General features: G+C 49.0%; 1 protein-coding gene across 1 annotated transcript in view; it reads left to right on the top strand.

The window, feature by feature from the left end:
• TG (thyroglobulin) overlaps positions 1-17,375 on the top strand; it is a 246,460-nt gene that overhangs the window by 111,628 nt on the left and 117,457 nt on the right. Inside the window, exons 36-37 of the mRNA XM_046642282.1 lie at positions 12,443-12,577; positions 14,766-14,930. Coding sequence (XP_046498238.1) covers positions 12,443-12,577; positions 14,766-14,930 — 300 coding nt within the window. The remainder of the gene's footprint in view (positions 1-12,442; positions 12,578-14,765; positions 14,931-17,375) is intronic.

Here is a 17,375-nt window from a genome sequence, read left to right as displayed (position 1 = left end):
CGGAAGTCGACTGATGAGAGACGAGGCTGGGGCGGCAGGCAAGGGAGGCAGCAGACAGATCGCAAGGAACCTTGGAGATGTATTTTTTCCTAGAAATTCAGATAGGATGTGTTTACCCCAGGGAACGTGTTCACTTACAACGGTAGAATCTGAAATTTTGACTTGAAAGGATATTTATTCTGACTTTCCTTCTACAATGTCCTTTCTAGACGGACATTCAGTCCATTTGAACATCACTCAGAGACAAGGTTTAATGTTTTGGGTTGGGCAGTGCCGTGAGTAGTGGTGCCGATTCCCAAGACAGAGAGTGTAAGAAGGGCAGCACCTGAGGAGTGTGGGTAAGGAAGGAAGGAAGATGAAGTGTTCGGCTTCCTACGTGCTGAGTTTAGGATGCCTCGGGGACATGTGCTTACAGGTGTCTAGTAAGCACCGACTCTCCCAGCATAAGCTTGGGCAGAAGGTCTGACCTGGAGTTGTCTTTGATAATCCTTAGCGTGTTGGTGGTATTTGAGGTCATGGGGACTCTCAGATCACCTGTGGAGAGCGTTCCGCTGTAAATAGTAAGGGTCAAGGACAGACCCCTGCGGAATAGCAGTATTTAAGAGAAGCGCAGAAGCCAGAAGGAGCAGCTAGAAAGATAGGTGGAGCACTAGCAATACACGGTGTCGTGGAAACCAGGGGAGGGAGAGGTGGTCAGTAATTTCAACGAAGATGGGGACTGAAAACTTTCGTTGGGTTTGTCATGAAAAGTCCTACGCAAACTTACCGGAGTGATGAGGGAAGAAATGAAATAGTAGTGATTTAAGAAAGTAGGAACTACAAACTTTTCCTAAGAATCTTTGGTGAGAAGAAAAAGAGAGAACGAGGTTGACCGCTGGAAAAAGAGCTGTGGAACTTTAGTTGGTAACCATCCATTTTCAGGTTAGGAACCACCTACGATAATGTATTGAAAAAAGTATGCCTCTCTATCTGTACCAAATTTTGCTTATATTTTTGGGGAACTGGAACCCTGAAAGCAAGACCCCAAGTTAAGAAACCTTGGGTTGGAGTAAGGTGTTCTTTTCATAATGGAGAAATTTGAGTATGTTTTTACACAAAAAGTAGAGTGCCAGTGTCCAGGGATACACTGAAGATGAAGGAAGGATGGGAGTGGGGCTGGATTGGGGGATAACTGATAGATGGATGCCCCTGAGGAGGTGAGAAAGAACAAGCTCTAGAGGAGAGATGAGGGAATTGACTTCTAACAGCCAAAGATGGGATGGCTCATAGAGAGTGGAGAGGGGGACAGGGAGTCGAAGCAGGTGCTGGTAATGGTCCATCTTTTCTCTAGGAGGCAAGAGGTCGGCCACTTGCTGAGAGTACGAGGGTCGTGACCATGCCTAGGCCTGGAAAGAGCATCAAGCTTTGGGAGCAGTGGTTGCAGAGAATGAAGAGAGAGATGCCTAAGCTGTCAGCCTGTGTGGAGAGTTCAGTTGAGGCTGAAGATCCGAAAGCTAGAAAGGCACCGATTTGTTGGTCTGTGGATGTTTCTTTAGCCCTGCTCAGCAGGCCACAACAAGCCGCACAGAAAGCAGGTCCAATGGATTAATCTGACTGGGCGGGAAGGGAGTTGAGGGCATTCGTAAAAGGGAAGTTGAAATGACCGGCCAATGGGAGGCCTTGGTTTATGATAAGCCAGTGAAGATGGATAACATGGAGGGGGTAAGAGAGTAGAAATCACAGTGAAATTAAAAGAGCTGGTTTTAGCGGGATAACGTGTGGAAATGTTGGGAACAAAGAGGATTGTGGGGTGTAACAGCAAGCAAAGCTTAGAAAAACGAAGATTTGAGTGGTGACGGAGTTCAGTGCTGTGATGGGGTTTGGGATGTGGTGGTGGAGGGACTTGGCTGGAGCCAGTGGAAATAAAGTTCTCCGGGATTAGTAAGGTCAGGAGACTGAGACCAGAGTGTCGAATGGGCCATCTACTTTCCCTCTAGAGGATAAAGATTTTAGCAGGACTTGGGGTGGGGATGAAAATTATGAGCTGGCTGGCAAAGAATTTGAAGAATGTGAGAGAATGACCAGGCATCCCCAGTTGAGGATATTGAGAAGGACTAGAAGGTTCTGTGGCCAGAAGGTTGTGACCCAAAACAGGGACAGGGGACATTATGATCGTGGTAAGGACCCTTGTTTCCAGGACGCAGTATTGGGAAAGGATGAGACGGGTCCAGGGGTTGGTTAGCTGTGACAGCAGCGAGATTGTTTCAGGGAGATGGGAGCAGCGGGAGGCTGCATCCGGAGCGAGCAAGGCCGTGTCTAGAGAAGACAGGCTGGGCTTACATTCTCCTCTTGGATTGGACGACAGCTCATGGTTGCCAAGTTTTCATTCTACCAAGTAAGAACAATTTTTAAAAACAAAACAAACTAATCATCGTCATTTTGTGAAAGGACTTTAACATGCCAAGTTAAGAAGGGCAACTATCAACATATCATAAAATTACAATATTTTACCCTCCAGATGGCATTTCCCAGACTACTCCTCATTCCTGGAAAAAGCACAAAAATCTTTCTGTCACGTTGCCTGTTGGAGTTTTGCTTCCTAGACTGTAGAACCCCCCTCCACCGTGGTCGTAATGACTGAAACCACGACCCTTTTCAGCCTCTGCCTACTGGACCAGGGGTCGGCAAACCAGAGCCTGCAGTCTGTTTTTGTGTGACCCATGAGCTGAGGATGGCCCTCAGTCACTTTTAAAGGATTGTAAAAAAAATATAGGAGGATATGCGACAGAGAACGAATGTGTCCACGGAAGCCTAAAATATTTACTCTCTAGCTTCTAACTGAAAAATCTTGCTGACCTCTACCCTCGTCTGAAGAGTTTCTGTCTTCTGTGTCCTTCCTCCTGAGTTCCTGAATCCTTTGAATCTTTTCTAGTCCTCTTGGGCCACATGACAGAGCTATGCCCCACGTGGGACAGTCTTGACCAGGAAGGTGAGGGGGTGGCATCCTCATATCAGTGCTATGAATGTTCATGTTTTGGTTGAAATGCCCTATTTCACAAGTGACGGCATCTATGTCCTTGTGCATTCAGCAACATGGCACAAAAGTAGGAGCTTGGCCACTGGAGGTGGCCGCACAGGGGTCAAACCCTTAACAAATGTTATGGAGCACTTCACACGCACCAAGCCGTGGGCAGCATTGCTCCATGCAGTCCTCACCTTGTGTCCAGAGCTTGCTGAATCTTTCATGCCATGACACACACTGGGGATGCTGACATCTGCCTTGCGGTAACCAAAGGAGAGGACCAGCCCTAGCTGCCTCCACCCCCTCCCCTTGGAAGTGCGGAAAGATGAATAGCAAACTGTGACCTTTACCATATGGGAAGCTGTGCTCTATGACACAGATGACATGACTATTCCAGTTTACAGATTAAAACAAAATGACAAAGATTGAGACTTAGCATAGAATTCACCCAAAGTCAGAGCTGGCAGGGGGCAAAGCTGGGATTTGGCCTGGCAGACTACCCCCAGAGCCGTCCCTCCTTAAAACATGCAAGGCCACTTCTCTGAGCCAGGGTGACCAGCACAGCCCCGTCACACAGCTGTGTGTGTGTTAATTGAAATAACGTATGTAGCACATCGCAATGTGCCTGGCAGATAGGAAATGCTTAATAAATATCAGCCATGGTCACAGGTGTTATTTTGCAAGAATTGTCGTTAGGATTAGCATTATTTAGCCAGAGTACAACATGCGGACGGAGCAGGCTTTCTGTGAGACAGCGAAAGGACGTTTTTACTGAGAACTCACTCATTGCGTTAGTTTGTTAGGGCGGCTGTAACAAAATACCGCAGACTGGGTGGCTCAGCAGAAATTTATGCTCTCGCAGTTCTGGAGGCCGAAAGTCTGAGATCAGAATCTCTGCAGAGTAGGTGCCTTGAGGGCTGTGAGGAAGGGATCTGTTCCAGAAGGCTCTCCTTGGCTTGTCGATGGCTGTCTCCTCCCTGTGTGTTCATATCATCTTCCCTCCAGGGGCGTCTCTATGTCCAAGTTTCCCCCTTTTTGTAGGGACACCAGTCATTTTAGATTAGGGACCATTCTGATGACCTCATTTTAACTTGGTGACTTCCGTGAAGACCCTCTCTCCAAACAAGGTCACATTCTGAAGTACGGGGGGTGAGGACTTCAAAGTCCTGCTTGGGTGGAAGTTCCACCACAGCTCACCATGGTACCCCTGCTAACCTCTGGAGAGGCAAAGTTAGGAGAAAAGCGTGCCCTTGGGGAACTCAAAAGGGGCATTTGGAGGCTGAGCACAGGAAATATGTCTTTAGGTGTTTTTCTAGTGTTATACATGTAAAAAGGGGCCCAGTAGGGTCTGCTGTAAGTGTCAGGCCTTCTCTCTGAAGAAATGCTAGATCAACAGGTAGCTCCGGTCCCATTTTCATCTTTCAAACGATCACAAAATAACAAAGGTGGTTTTTTTTTTTCCTTTCTGCTATCAAAGGAACATCTGTTTTTTTCCGCATGCTAACAAGGACAAAAATAGCCCAGTGTGACGTGGTTCTGACTTGAAAGGCGGTGTCTAGTGAGAAATCAGGATGTCGGAGTGTTGGTCCTGTCTGATAATGACGGCACGCGGGCATCCTCCCACCGGCAGGCTCTTTGTGGCCTTCAAGCTGCGATAGCAGCAGCAGCCCCAAGTCTTGTTGTCCTCTGCTCACGCCCAAGGTCGTGGGGGTTTGCTGGTGCCTGAGATGCTTTTCCTGCCTGAACGTCTTCAAAACTTTGATGTTTTGCCCCAGTCAGCCAACCTGGGTGTGGAAACCCCCTCCAGCATTTCCTCCAGCTTTTCCGTACTCGGCACCAGTTCCTTCGATAGGTGCTAAGGAGCTGATGGGAATTCTTTGGGGTTCTGATTGCAAGAAGAATAGAAAGAATCCTGTATCGTTTTGGAACTTACACTCGTTGTTCTCTTTATTCTTGGAGATTCTTAAGAAAATCATATTTTTTATTTTTTTCATTTAAGAAATGGGTCTGTGATCGTTTGAACGTTGGAAAAAAGGGTGGCAGTTGCTGTCGGTTTGACATTTCTGCCCTTTGATCTGATTCAAAAATACTGAAGGCACTTCCCCTCAGTTTTTGCAAATGCGGAAGATGAGTGTCCAAGCAGGAGCCCACCTTTCGTTGGGCAGCCAGCAGGTGATGGACCTCTCCCTGCTCTATTAACAGCTCTGCTGTGATGTGGGGCTTTTCTAAAGCTATTTTTAATGGTTGACAGTGTTCTATCCAAGCCTTGAAATCAAAAGCCAACATTTCCTCCTTTAACTGATGTCTGAAAAGGCAGGAAGGAAGGAAGGCAAGAAGACAGGGAGGAAGGAAGGAAGGAAGGGAGAGGGAGGAGGGAGGGAAGAAGGAAAGAAAGGGAATTAAACAGAATTTTCCATAGATTGGTGGAAAATTAAATTTCAGATATATTCTTGTCCAGTAATTTTTTTTTTCTTTAGTGTGCATTAAAAGGGAATACAGTGCTTTCCAGAAGGGAGTGAAAGGACCTCAATGTCACTTGGAGGCTACCTGTGCCAAGGATGCAGCCCGTGCTGCCCTGGAGTCCTGCAGTGGCCCAAGCCACCCCCACCCTGCCACCTGGTCCTCTGTACCCCCCTACCCCCCAGCAACTCTGTGACGCACAGTGGAGTTTAATGCCATAGGGCTGTCCTGGGTTCAAATGCTGACTTGCTGCCTTTCAGCTGTGTGGCCTTGGGAAAGTCACTGGCCCTATCTGGGCCTCACTTTTCTCTTCTGTAAAATAGAGATAAAATTGTTCATCTCTGTAGAGTGTCGTAAGACACAGTCAGACACTCTTCACAGGAATTATTAGGCGTTTACTGCCTGCTCGCTAGATGGTAGCACTTGTTGCAAGTTTATCCCGTCCCAGAGCAAAGGGCCTCGTGACATTGGTGCATCACTCTTCCCCTTAAGGCCACCATTTCCCCTTTGCTAGTGGGCAACAGGGCCACTTGCCTCCCAGGGTACGTTCTCCTCCAGGGTCCTGGACCTGCTGGTGAGCTGTTTCATACTACGGTTTATAGTATGAACGAGTGACCAAGCGTCTTCACCACGGCAGTGCGGGGGTCTGGGCGGAGCACTGAGAAGGAGGGCGTTTGCTGCTGGGAAAGTGGGCTGAGCTTGCCAGTCAGGACCTCAGCGAGGAGGCCCCAGGCTGTGGCCAGGCAGAGCAGAGACCGTGTTGGCGGGATCTGAGACCAGGCTCTGCCCTGTGACCCTGGGGAGTGCCCTGGGACCTTGGGATGCCTTTGTGACCTTAGCAAGTGCGTCTGTGACCTTGGGGAGTATGCCGTGACCTTTCCTTCTGTGGCTCAGGGTCCCTATCTGCCGTGGGGTGGGTGGACGTGAGTTAACATAAGTAACTCCAATTATTCAGTAAAGGGATATCTCTTTTCACTTCTTATGGTTATCTGATGACCTGTTTGGTGTGTGGGTGAGAGTGGGGAGCACCAGGCCCCCCAGTAAAGAGGGGTGGTGTGATGCAGCTGGAGACCTGGGCGGACTTGCCCCGCCCACTGCAGGTTTGCCCGTGACCCCGAGGACCATAGGCAGTGAGTGCCGTAGTCGGATTTGGAGGTGACCCTGGCTACAATGTGACAATGGCCTGAGAGGGGGCAAGACTGGCGACAGGGTCTCAGTAACTGGAGTGACGGCAGCTGGAGTGAAATCGATGAGGCCAGAATCTGGATGGAAAAGAAAGGACAGTTCCCAGAGGAGCTGAGAAGGCAGGATTGACAGGACGAGGAGGGACACGGACAACGGGATTTCTGGGTTGGACAACAGGGGGAGTGGTGGAAACAGTCCCCCAGGAAAGAAGAACGGTGTAGGGTGCAGAGCAGACTGGAGGCAGGGCAGTGAAGTGGCACTCTGGGATGTGCTGTGCTCGTGAAACCTTGAAACGTTGCTGTGTGTAAACGTTGCTGTTTCCAGCCCCAGGTCTTCTCCGGAAAAGAAGGCCCAGTGGCTGGTGAGGCAGGAACATGGCTCGTCCCACCCTGCCTGTGACCTGACTGAGGGGTCGCAGGGCCAGAGGGCAGGGGCGAGGTGCTGATGGGCGGGATGCAAGGTGCCTTGGGGCAATGCTGGGATGGGCGAGAGGGAGCAGGGAGCAGGCAGAAGCCAGGAAGAAGATTTTAATATCACTGGCAATGGTTTGGGCTCCTATACGCCTTAGAGAACCTCCCACGGTACTTCAGTCAGGCTCGTGCCTCCATAGTTTTCAAAAGATAGTGATGGAGATGCAGCGAGAACCCAGCAGCTTGACCCAGAGACGGTGCTGGGGGGGCTACTGTGCTAAGTGCTCCCCCCGTGCCAGATCTGTGCTAAACGGTTCACGTCTAGGATCTCATTCACTCAGATCACCACCTTAGGAGAGAAGATCTCATTATCTCCCCATTTTGCAGATAAGGAAACTGAGCCTCAGAGAAGGGGAGTCGTTTGCCCAAAGTCGCAGAGCAGTTAAGTGGAGGAGCTGGGATAGCCTCGAGGAATCTGGCTGCTTAACCAAGAGTGTCTCATTTATGACATATGCTCAGGGCAGTCACTGTTACAGCTGCGGGATGTGTCCCACCCGTTCTCTGGTTTCTGACAATTTCAGGGGCAGGCCCATCATCCTATATTCTTCCCTAACCAGCAGTGGCTCCTGGGGAGTTCCCTGGGGGCTCTGGGATCTAGCAAAACTAGAGAGCATGCCAGGGCCTCTGAGGGGCAGTGAAGCCCTGGGTACCCTGGGAGACAGTCATCCTGGAGGAGCCAACCGTTTTCTTCTCCTTCTCTGGTCACCTCCTCCTCTTGCTCCCTCTTCTCCCTGCTCTGGGGGGAAAGGACCAGTTTCCTGAGGTCTGACTCAGAGGGGCTCAGAGCAGAGGAGCTGATGAGCTCATCTACAGCAAGATGTCAGTGGTCCTATGTCATCTTCTCAGAGGCGTCATGTGGATGAGAGATCCAGAGCAAGCGCAGTGCTTAGCAGAAAGACGTGACTTTTAAAGATGCAAGTTCCTCAGAGTAGTTAAGGAGCTTGCCCAGGGACACACAGTATTAGATCGAGCTTTGGAACTGCCTCTTTTCACCAGCCTAAGCTGTTTCTCCAGCGCTGGTGGCCAAATCAAAGAAAACCAAAAGGAGTATTTCAAGCACTGTGTAAGGCTGTGGTTCTCAACTCGGCCACGCGTCAGAGTCACCTGGAAAGCTGATAGGGAGCACAGAGACCAAGGCTTCTCGAGGCGAGGACAGCACCTGGGCTTCAGAGTTCGTACTCAGTTCTTTGAGTGACTCATATTCACCAGAGTTTGAGAATGACTGATGGACAATAGGAAGGATTCCAGACTTTTTGACTAATAAGCCTGTTTTTCCAGGCTTCCACCTTTTGCTGTCAAGTATCGTCCTGGGAATGTGGGAGGCTGGTAGGTAGTTGTCGAGTGAATAAATGAATGAATGAACAAGTGCATAGTAAATCAGTTAACACAGAGGATTGCCCAACTGGAGCCCCACTGAGGCATGTCATCGCTGCGTCTGCGATCCAGTTTGGGGCCCGTTTTCAGAGCAGCCACACAGAGAAGAGCCTGAGTTTCACATCTGCGAGTTACTTTGAGAGTGAGGTCAGGGTTCTGCTAGAAAAGAAATACATGCAAATAAATAACTTTCCTTTGGGTCAACAATAACTATTTTAAAAAATATAGTGGAAAAAAAATCCCATTTCATTCTTAATGAGACCCCAAATTAGTCACAATAAAATTAAAAATCTTTTTCTCAAACTAACTTCTAACTTTTTTTATTCATTTATTATTTTATTTTTATTTTTTAAAATTTTTATTCGTTTGTTTGTTTGTTGAGGAAGATTGGCCCTGAGCTAACATCTGACACCTATCCTCCTCTTTTTGCTGAGGATGATTGGCCTTGAGCTAACATCCGTGCCCATCTTCCTCCACTTTATATGTGGGACGCCTACCACAGCATGGCTTGCCAAGTGGTGCCATGTCCGCACCCGGGATCCGAACCGGCGAACCCCGGGCCACTGAAGCAGAATGTGCGCACTTAACCACTGCGCCACCAGGCCAGCACCTCAAACTAACCTTTAACTTTAAGAATGTTCCAATTAATATCCCAAATGAGCTTTCTTGAAACTTGTCAAAATGGTTTTGAATTTCATCTGGTAGAATAAATAGCCAAGAAATATTTTTAACAGGAAAATAATCTGGGAAGACTTCTACAATGATAACGTGTATTATAAAGTGACGATGGTTTAAGAAACATGAGGGTAGAGCCAGGATTAGCAAAGAAATGAATGAAAAAACCAGATAGCCACCAAACAGAATTCGTTTACGTCTAGGTACTTAATATGTGATAAACATGGCATTTCCAATTCAACGGAAGATGATTATTTTTAATAAGTGATACCGGTAGTGCAATTTATAAAGTCTATTTGAAGCAAAATAAAACTAATCAACAAACCACAGGTGCTGCTGTTCTTCCTGGAAGCCTGGAAAAAGAGGCTCATCAGCCAAAAAGTTTAGGATCCTTCCTACCGTCCGTCAGTAGTTCTCAAACTCTGGTGCAGATCAGAGTCACTCAGAAGCTGCCTTCGCCTCGTTCATCGGGAGAAGAGGTGCGGCATCGTAGGAAGCCGTGTGCTCTCTCTGCCTGGAGGAGCTGGGCTCAAGTCCTAACACTGCCACTTATCAGCTAAGCCCTTTGGACGTGTTGCTGGATCCGTTTCCTCGTCTGTAGAATGTGCAGAGTGATGGTGCCCACACGTGGGTTATCGTGAATATTAATGGTGTTGCCGGGTTCTTGGCAAATAGCAAACTTTCAGGAAGTGCTACCAAGATCCCCAGCTTTCATGCTTCACCATGCTTTTGCGTTCTCAAAGGACTTGTTCTCAGAATTTTCCTGAGGGGCATGAACCCCAGTTGTTGGATTCTGCACGACAGCAGTGGCTCATCCGGGGGGTTCCTGCCGTCTGGGAAAGGGGGACAGGAGGAGGGTGTGGCAGGGACTTGGCTCCCGGCCCTGGGATGGCGACCGATGAGCTGGCTCTCACTTTGGAGATGCAATTCACCCTTCAATTATAGCGTTTCCCCCCAGACATCAACCTAAATGCAGAGTGCGGCTAAGGCTTCCATTTTAAGACCATGATTGGCAAGGTTGGCCCTGAAACCCCATCATAGCTCTTCTCCCAAATTTCAGGATACTCACCATGTAAAAATATGCAGCTCTGCTTGGTCATGTTGCAAAAATGCCACTTGTACTGACCATGAAAATAGCAACATGTGGAGGATGCTCGAGAAGATGAAAGCCCAGGGTCTCTTGCAGGGAAGCCGTTCAGAAGGACGTGGTGGCTCCTGATTCTGAGGATGGCCCTCTGGCTCCAGGTCCTCTTGCTGAGTCCCATGTGAAAATTGTTTGCATTATTTGGCAGCTTCTCTGGATAAACTTTTCTTCTCGCTCTTTTTCTTTTTTCGTTAAAAAAAAAAGGTAGTGATGCTGGGTTGTTATGCTACTTTATCTACCATTCTAATTTTAGTGAGCGCCCTCCCCGCCAGTGCTCTGCGTGTCAAAGACAGATTTGAGATAAAAATGACAGGCTTCCCCATATAGGTAAGCACATGGTGCTATCAAAGGCGATGACCTTTTCCTATCTGGGGATAGTTTTCCAGAAAAGATGCTCAGCTACATAGGAAGCTCAGAGGGGACGGAAGAGGCATTGGCTGAGAGCGAGAGGCCTGGTTCTCTCTCTGGCATGGTCACTGTCCCCCTCTGTGTTCTTGGTAACCTCTCCCAGCTTCCGACTCCTCGTTTATGAAGCGGATGTTAGAGGGCCCCCCGACCCCTTGTCCGGGGCGCTTGGGGGATCAAACGTGGAGACATTTCACAGATGGGGAAACTGAAGCGATGGAGGGACACCCCCAAAGGGCTTGGCTGATAAGTGATGGTGCCGTGTAAACTGTCAAGTGCGAGACCTAAGATTGCCCCGGGGTTCCACTCGCACAAGGTAGATGCTCCCTAGTATTTATTACAGGGATAAACTGCTGTGATCTTCTGAAAAAGAAAAAGTCAAAGACAAAAAGCAAAAATAAATGAATAGAAAGATTTTCACCACTAACTGTCAGTGATGCACCCACTGAACAGCACTCTGGAATGTTCTAGAATCAGCACTCTCGAATGATCACAGAGGCCTGTGTTGGGAGGCGGCAATTGCCCTCTCGAGGGCTATTTGTGGACAGACTAAAGCACCCATCGACTCAGACCCGCAGTCCTTCCTCACAGTGGAAGCTTAAGCCCCCTGTTGAGGGCCACCTCTGTCCTCAGGGGACACAGGGGCTCTGCCAGATGGCTTCACCTCTGCCGAGCGTCTCCCTGGCAGCTACACCAGCGTGTCCTTCTGTCCTGCTGTGACAGCACGTCCTACGTACAGGACGGTAGCGCAACGGAAGGACACAGGCTCTGTGGATGCAAAGACCTAGTTCCGATCGTGTTCTGCTCCTTATGAACGATGCGCTGCTGGACCAGCCCTTTTAACCCTTCCGTGCCTCGTTGTCTTCCTCTTTAAAATGGATGTCTTAGCTGAGGTTTCCTGGAAACAGGCTCTGTGATGGAGATGTGCGTGCAGGAAGTTTAGGGCACAGCTGTAAGGAAGCGAGGGGGAGGGATCAGGCAGGGGGCAGGTAGAACTTCCATATGAACTGGACAGTGGCCCCTTCAGAGCCCCTTTTGAGAAAGGGGCACTGGGCCTTTGTATACCCATATGGACTAGTTTTTGGACCCAGGCTGACCCTGGGGAGGGGAAACAGCTCGCCCAGACAGAAGGCAACTCCTGGAGAGGGACTCCGCTGGGAGCCCCCAGCCGCTAACTTCCCAGCAGTTGGGGAGATGAGAACCTTGGTCCTGAGGGTGGCCTGGGCAGCAGGCCACGGTGTCTGCTAAGGAGAGCAATGGTCCTTTCTCCCCCTGCGGGCTGCGGATGATTAAATGATGGCATGTCTGTGAAGGCCTGCAGACAAAACCTGGTAACACCTACTGATAGGCTTGTTATTGGCACCGGTACCCAGCCTTATTCTAATTGTTGCATTATAACGACTGCGTTACGCTGTTTGCCTTGTCTTTCTGACTTCTCTCCCCTTCTACTGCAAGCTGCTAACTAGAAACTCTCAGACTTTGTCTCTTTTGTTTTGTTTTTTACCTTTGTATCCATAGGCTTGAGCACAGAGCTTGGCTCATCAAAAACTCTTAAAAAATCGTTGTAGACTGGAGTGATAGATAAAGGAGGGGATCACACAAGAATAGAGACCACAAGGAGGGTGCCCTGCGGCTGCCCTTTGGGGGCATCAGGTGGCCCTCCTCTGTCTTCCTCATGCCCCGAGTGGTATGTATGTGCAACTGACTGTCCCCCACTTTCTCTCCTAGCCGCTCTGGATGCATGGCAGTCCCTGGCCCCCTCGTCCGTAGTTCTTGATCCGTCCATCAGGAACTTTGATGTTGCCCAAATCAGCACGGCTGCCACCAGCGACTTCTCTGTTGCCCGAGACTTCTGCTTGTTGGGTAAGTTTCTACCCTCAGATGGTGGACAAGGCTCCTCTCCCACAAGTGCTGCTCAAGATTCTGGCCTCAGAGACACCCAGGCGAGCCCAAGGTGACCTGGGGTGCGTAGGAAGGAAGGAAGCGATTAACCTGGGGGGGCAGACCCTGGGTCGGCTCTCCTCTGTAGTAGCCTCGTCCTCTGGCAGGGCCACCCCACAGTCAAGGTCTCCAAGGGGATAAGCCAGCCAGAAAATGAGCAACCTTGGACCAGGTCAGAGGAAGGATCTACGGGGTTAATGTGAGACAGAGGAGACGTTTGGAAGCTGTGATGGCTATCCTCAGATCGCAGGTGGCCCAGCACGGTGAGGAGGAAGTGTACTTGTTCTGGCCAGGCTCATGGGCAAAACTAAGCCCTATGGGTAAAACTCAAATTTCAAGAGATATTTTTCAGTGCAATATGGAGAACTTTCTAATAGGCAAAGCTGTTCACAGACGCATACTTCCTTTAGAGGGTTTCGGTCACTGGTAGTTAAACAAAAGAGCTTGGTGACCACATGTTAGGAATGGTCTACAAAGACTACCTTCTGAAAGAGGCTGAGATTAGATAGCACTTCCAGTCCTCCAATTCTGAGATTCTATGAGTCTCCTTCTCTACAAGGTTAGATAACAATATGCCTATCTTACACAGACAGGGCCACCATGTACAGATGTACAGGTTGTGCACTGCACAAGTCTGCGTGGTGCCATTACATAGAGACTAGGCTATGAATAAAGCCTTTAGGGAGTGCACAGCTTGCTCAATCAAATGAAATAGCACTATTTTCAGAGCTGTTCTTAGGACTGAATATGCTGAATGCCATGAATAATTTAAGCTGTTTAGTGCAGGACCTGGCACACATGGGAAATAATATAACCCTTGAGGGAATGTGGTGGGTATGATGGGGGTAGGGGGCAGAGGGAGACGAAGCTGAAGAGGAAGGCAAGGAAGCGCATGGAGAGCCTTGTCTGGTGTGACTTAATCCTGAGACCAGTCGGAAGCCATGGAGGTGCTTTAAACAGGGGAGTGACAAGAGCACATCTGTGAATAAATAAACAACCAAAACCTGACTGTAGTGTGAAAAATAGACTGCTGGGAGGGTTGGGTCCCCCCCAGCCCCACCACCACCATTTTATTCGCAGCCCCTGGCACAGTGCCTGGGGTGTATTGTAAGTGGTCAGATGAATAAGCGAGTGAGGATGTGGATGGATGCATGGATGGGTGGATGCATAGATAGATGGATACATGGATGCATAGATGCATCGTTGGGTGGATAGATGGATAGATGGATGGAGGAATGATGCATGGATGTATGTCTGGATTCATGATGCATGATTGGATGGAAGGACAGCTGGCTGGCTTATCCCCTTGGAGACCTTGACTATGGAGGATGAGGAGACTGCAGAGGAGACCCCACTGAGGGTCTTCTCTCCCAGCCTAATTCCTTTCTGCCAGGCACCCCAGGTTATCTTGGGATGGATGGATGGGCAGGTGGATGAATGATACATAGATTCATGGGTGTATCATTGAATGGGTGGATTGATGGATGATGCATGGATAGATGGCAGGGTGGATGGACAGTGCATGGATTCACAGACGCATGCTTGGATGGATGGATGGATGATGCATGGATTCATGGACGCATGATTGGATGAATGGTTGGATGATTCATGGATTCATGGATGCATGATTGGATGGGTGGATGGATGATGCATGGATTCATGGATGCATGACTGGATGGATGGATGGATCATGCATGGATTCATGGACGCATGATTGGTTGGATGGATGATGCATGGATTCATGGATGCATGATTGGACAGATGGATGGATGATGCATGGATTCACAGATGCATGATTGGACAGATGGATGGACAATGCATAGATGCATGGTTGGATGGACAGATGGATGATGCATGGATTCGTGGATGCATGATTGGATGGATGGATGGATGATGCATGGATTCATGGATGCATTATTGGACAGATGGGTGATGCATAGATTCATGGATGCATGATTGGATGGATGGATGAATGATGCATGGATTCATGGATGCATGATTGGACAGACGGATGATGCATGGATTCATGGATGCATGATTGGATAGATAGATGGTGCGTGACTGAAGTGACATCTCTGTGGCCCAAGCTTCACTCTCTCCTACTCCACAGAGTGTTCCCGTCACAAGGCCTGCCTCGTCACCACTCTGCAGACCCAACCTGGTGCCGTGAGGTGTGTGTTCTACCCTGACACCCAGAGCTGTACTCACAGCCTGCAGGCCCAGAACTGCCAACTTCTGCTTCGTGAAGAGGCCACCTACATCTACCGGAAGCCAAGTAAGTGCCGGCCTATGTCTTTGCAGCCATTCCCCAGAGCCTGGGTCTGGCTGGGAGGGACTGTCCTAGCATGTGGTGATTCAAGAGGGATGGCTTTTGAGGTTCTTAACAGACAGTTGGCCAAAGTTATCCTGGGCTAGGTGGGACTCACCTGGCTTGGACTGAAGGAAGGTCAAAAACCCTACTTCTAACCCAGAATTTCTTGGCACTGCCTTTATTCATTTGTTTCTTTGAGATATAGAAGCATTTTGCCCTTTGAGTTTCTTAGTAAAATAAATAGGTCACTTTTTTGTAGTATAGAAAGTTGTTTCATGTGCCGCATCTCATTTGATCCTTACACTATCCCTTGAGGTGGCAAGATAAGGGTTTTATCCCCGTCTTAGAAATCAGGAGACTCTGGCCCAGAGAAGTCATGTTACTTCTCTGATTTCATACAGCTAGTGAGGACAGAGCAGGGACTTGGAGCCAGGTGCAATCTCTCGATGCAATGCTCTCCTGCAAACCACGATGCCTGAGTACCACATCACAACCACTTCAGAGCAGGCCGCTGCTCCTGGCTCAGTTTAGTTTGAAACATTCAGTAAGGTGCTGTTATGTGTCAGACCTTGGGTCAGGTGCTGGGGATACAGGGAGGAAGCACGCAAAGGGCAGAGCAACATGTGAATCCATCCCTAAGCAAAGTAGTAAGAGCCGTGGAACAGGAAACATGGGAGCCGGGGGCCTGGCGGATGCACCTCCCCGATTAGACATACTTACGGGATGAAATTAATAACTTTTAAAAGCTGTTAGCTATTCCTTTCATCTTATCTAATAGAGCAGAGATTAGCAGACTTTCCCAGTAAAGGGCTAGATGATAAATATTTCAGCTCTGCAGCCACATGTCTCTGTTACAACTGCTCAGCTCTGCCTTTGTGGCAGGAAAGCAGCCGCACACGATTGGTAAACCAATGGGCGGGGCTCTGTGCCAATGAGACTTTATTTACAAAGTCAGGGAACAGCAAGATTTGGCCCCACCCCATCCTAGAGTGTTGATGGTCCTTCCGGCCTGTCTTGATCCCGGCACATCCTCCTCTCTGCCTCCCTCCTCCAGCTTGTGCCCCGGGGCCTGGGAGTCCTGTGAGTGCTCTATGCTGGCGTCTTGGGCCCTCCATCTCAAGTCTTGTCTTCTCGCTGGACATGATATTGTTTGGTCAAGTCAGATAGATTTCAATAGTATGTGTCGCCCATAGGGTAGCTAATCCGTGTGGTGGTCCTGCTGGACTTGGAGGTTTGATTCTGTAAAACAAATGAGGCTGCTTCTCTGTTCATTGCATGCAACTCAAATGCAACATGAAATGCTCAGTTCCGGCGGAAGACGCATGCCATATCCACCCACACAGACACTGTTGGTTTGCACCTAATGTGCATACAGAGCTGCAGATAATTTTCTTAGCCCAGGGAGTCGCATGGCCTAAATATGGGAGGGTTTTGGGAAAAGTCCACCATTTCTGCAAAAGATTTCAAAAGGGAGAGCTGTGCATCTAACATTTCCCCGTGTTGGATTTCGCTCAGTCTGGGATTCATTGGGCAGCCTCTGCACGGGGCCTGGAACACTGCTGTCTGTGGGAAAGCATGCTCGCATTCGCTCGAAATTCTTTAGCTCTCATATTTTCTGTCTCGGCCCCGCCTTCGGATGATGCCACGTTCATGAAATGTGGCTGTTTCCTGCAGAGCAAAAACCTGACCTCAGAAGTTTCTGCTATGTTAGCACCCACAGTCCTCAGGGCTTGCCCGAGACCCTGTGATTTACGAATGAAACAGGAAATCTTGTGAGAAGCAACTGTGGGGCGAGATGGTCATGATTTGTGCTGGAGGCCAGATCACAGAGCAGCAGCTGGTTCTTTCCATCCTGAGCTTCCATCTTGAGTTGGAACTCACAATCCAGTGTTTGCGCAACAGAGAAGGTTTCATTCACTATGTTCCTTCTCCCTTCCTTCCTTTTTCTCTTTTTCTTTCCTTCGTTGTTTCTTTGTTTCTTTGTTTCTGTTTCTTTCTTTCTCTCTTTCTTTCTGTCTCTCTCTCTCCCTCTCTTTCTCCCTCTCTCTCCCTCCCTCTCTCTCTCTTCTTCTTTCTCTCCCTCTCTCTCTCTCTCTCCTTCCTCCCTCCCTCCTTTCTTCCTTCTTCCCTCCCTCCCTCCCCCCTCCTTTCCTCCCTCCCTCTTTCCTTCTTCCTTCCTTCTTTCCTTTCCTCCCTCCCTCCCCTCTCTTCCTCCCTCCCTCTTTTCCTTCCTTCATGCATTCATTCATTCATGTGTTGAGCTCCTGCCATTTGCTAGGCACTGGGCCTGGAACATGACAGGCATCGTGTTATCTATTCTGGACATCTTCGTGTTGTATGGACTGCTATTATTCCTACTTTGCAAATGGAAAAATTGTGAAGATCAGAACAATTACAATGTTTTCCTGA

This window comes from Equus quagga, chromosome 16 (assembly GCF_021613505.1).
Source record: "Equus quagga isolate Etosha38 chromosome 16, UCLA_HA_Equagga_1.0, whole genome shotgun sequence".
Taxonomy (NCBI): Eukaryota; Metazoa; Chordata; class Mammalia; order Perissodactyla; family Equidae; genus Equus; species Equus quagga.
Note: the sequence above shows the minus strand (reverse complement) of the source record. Positions and strands in the feature narration are given on the sequence as shown.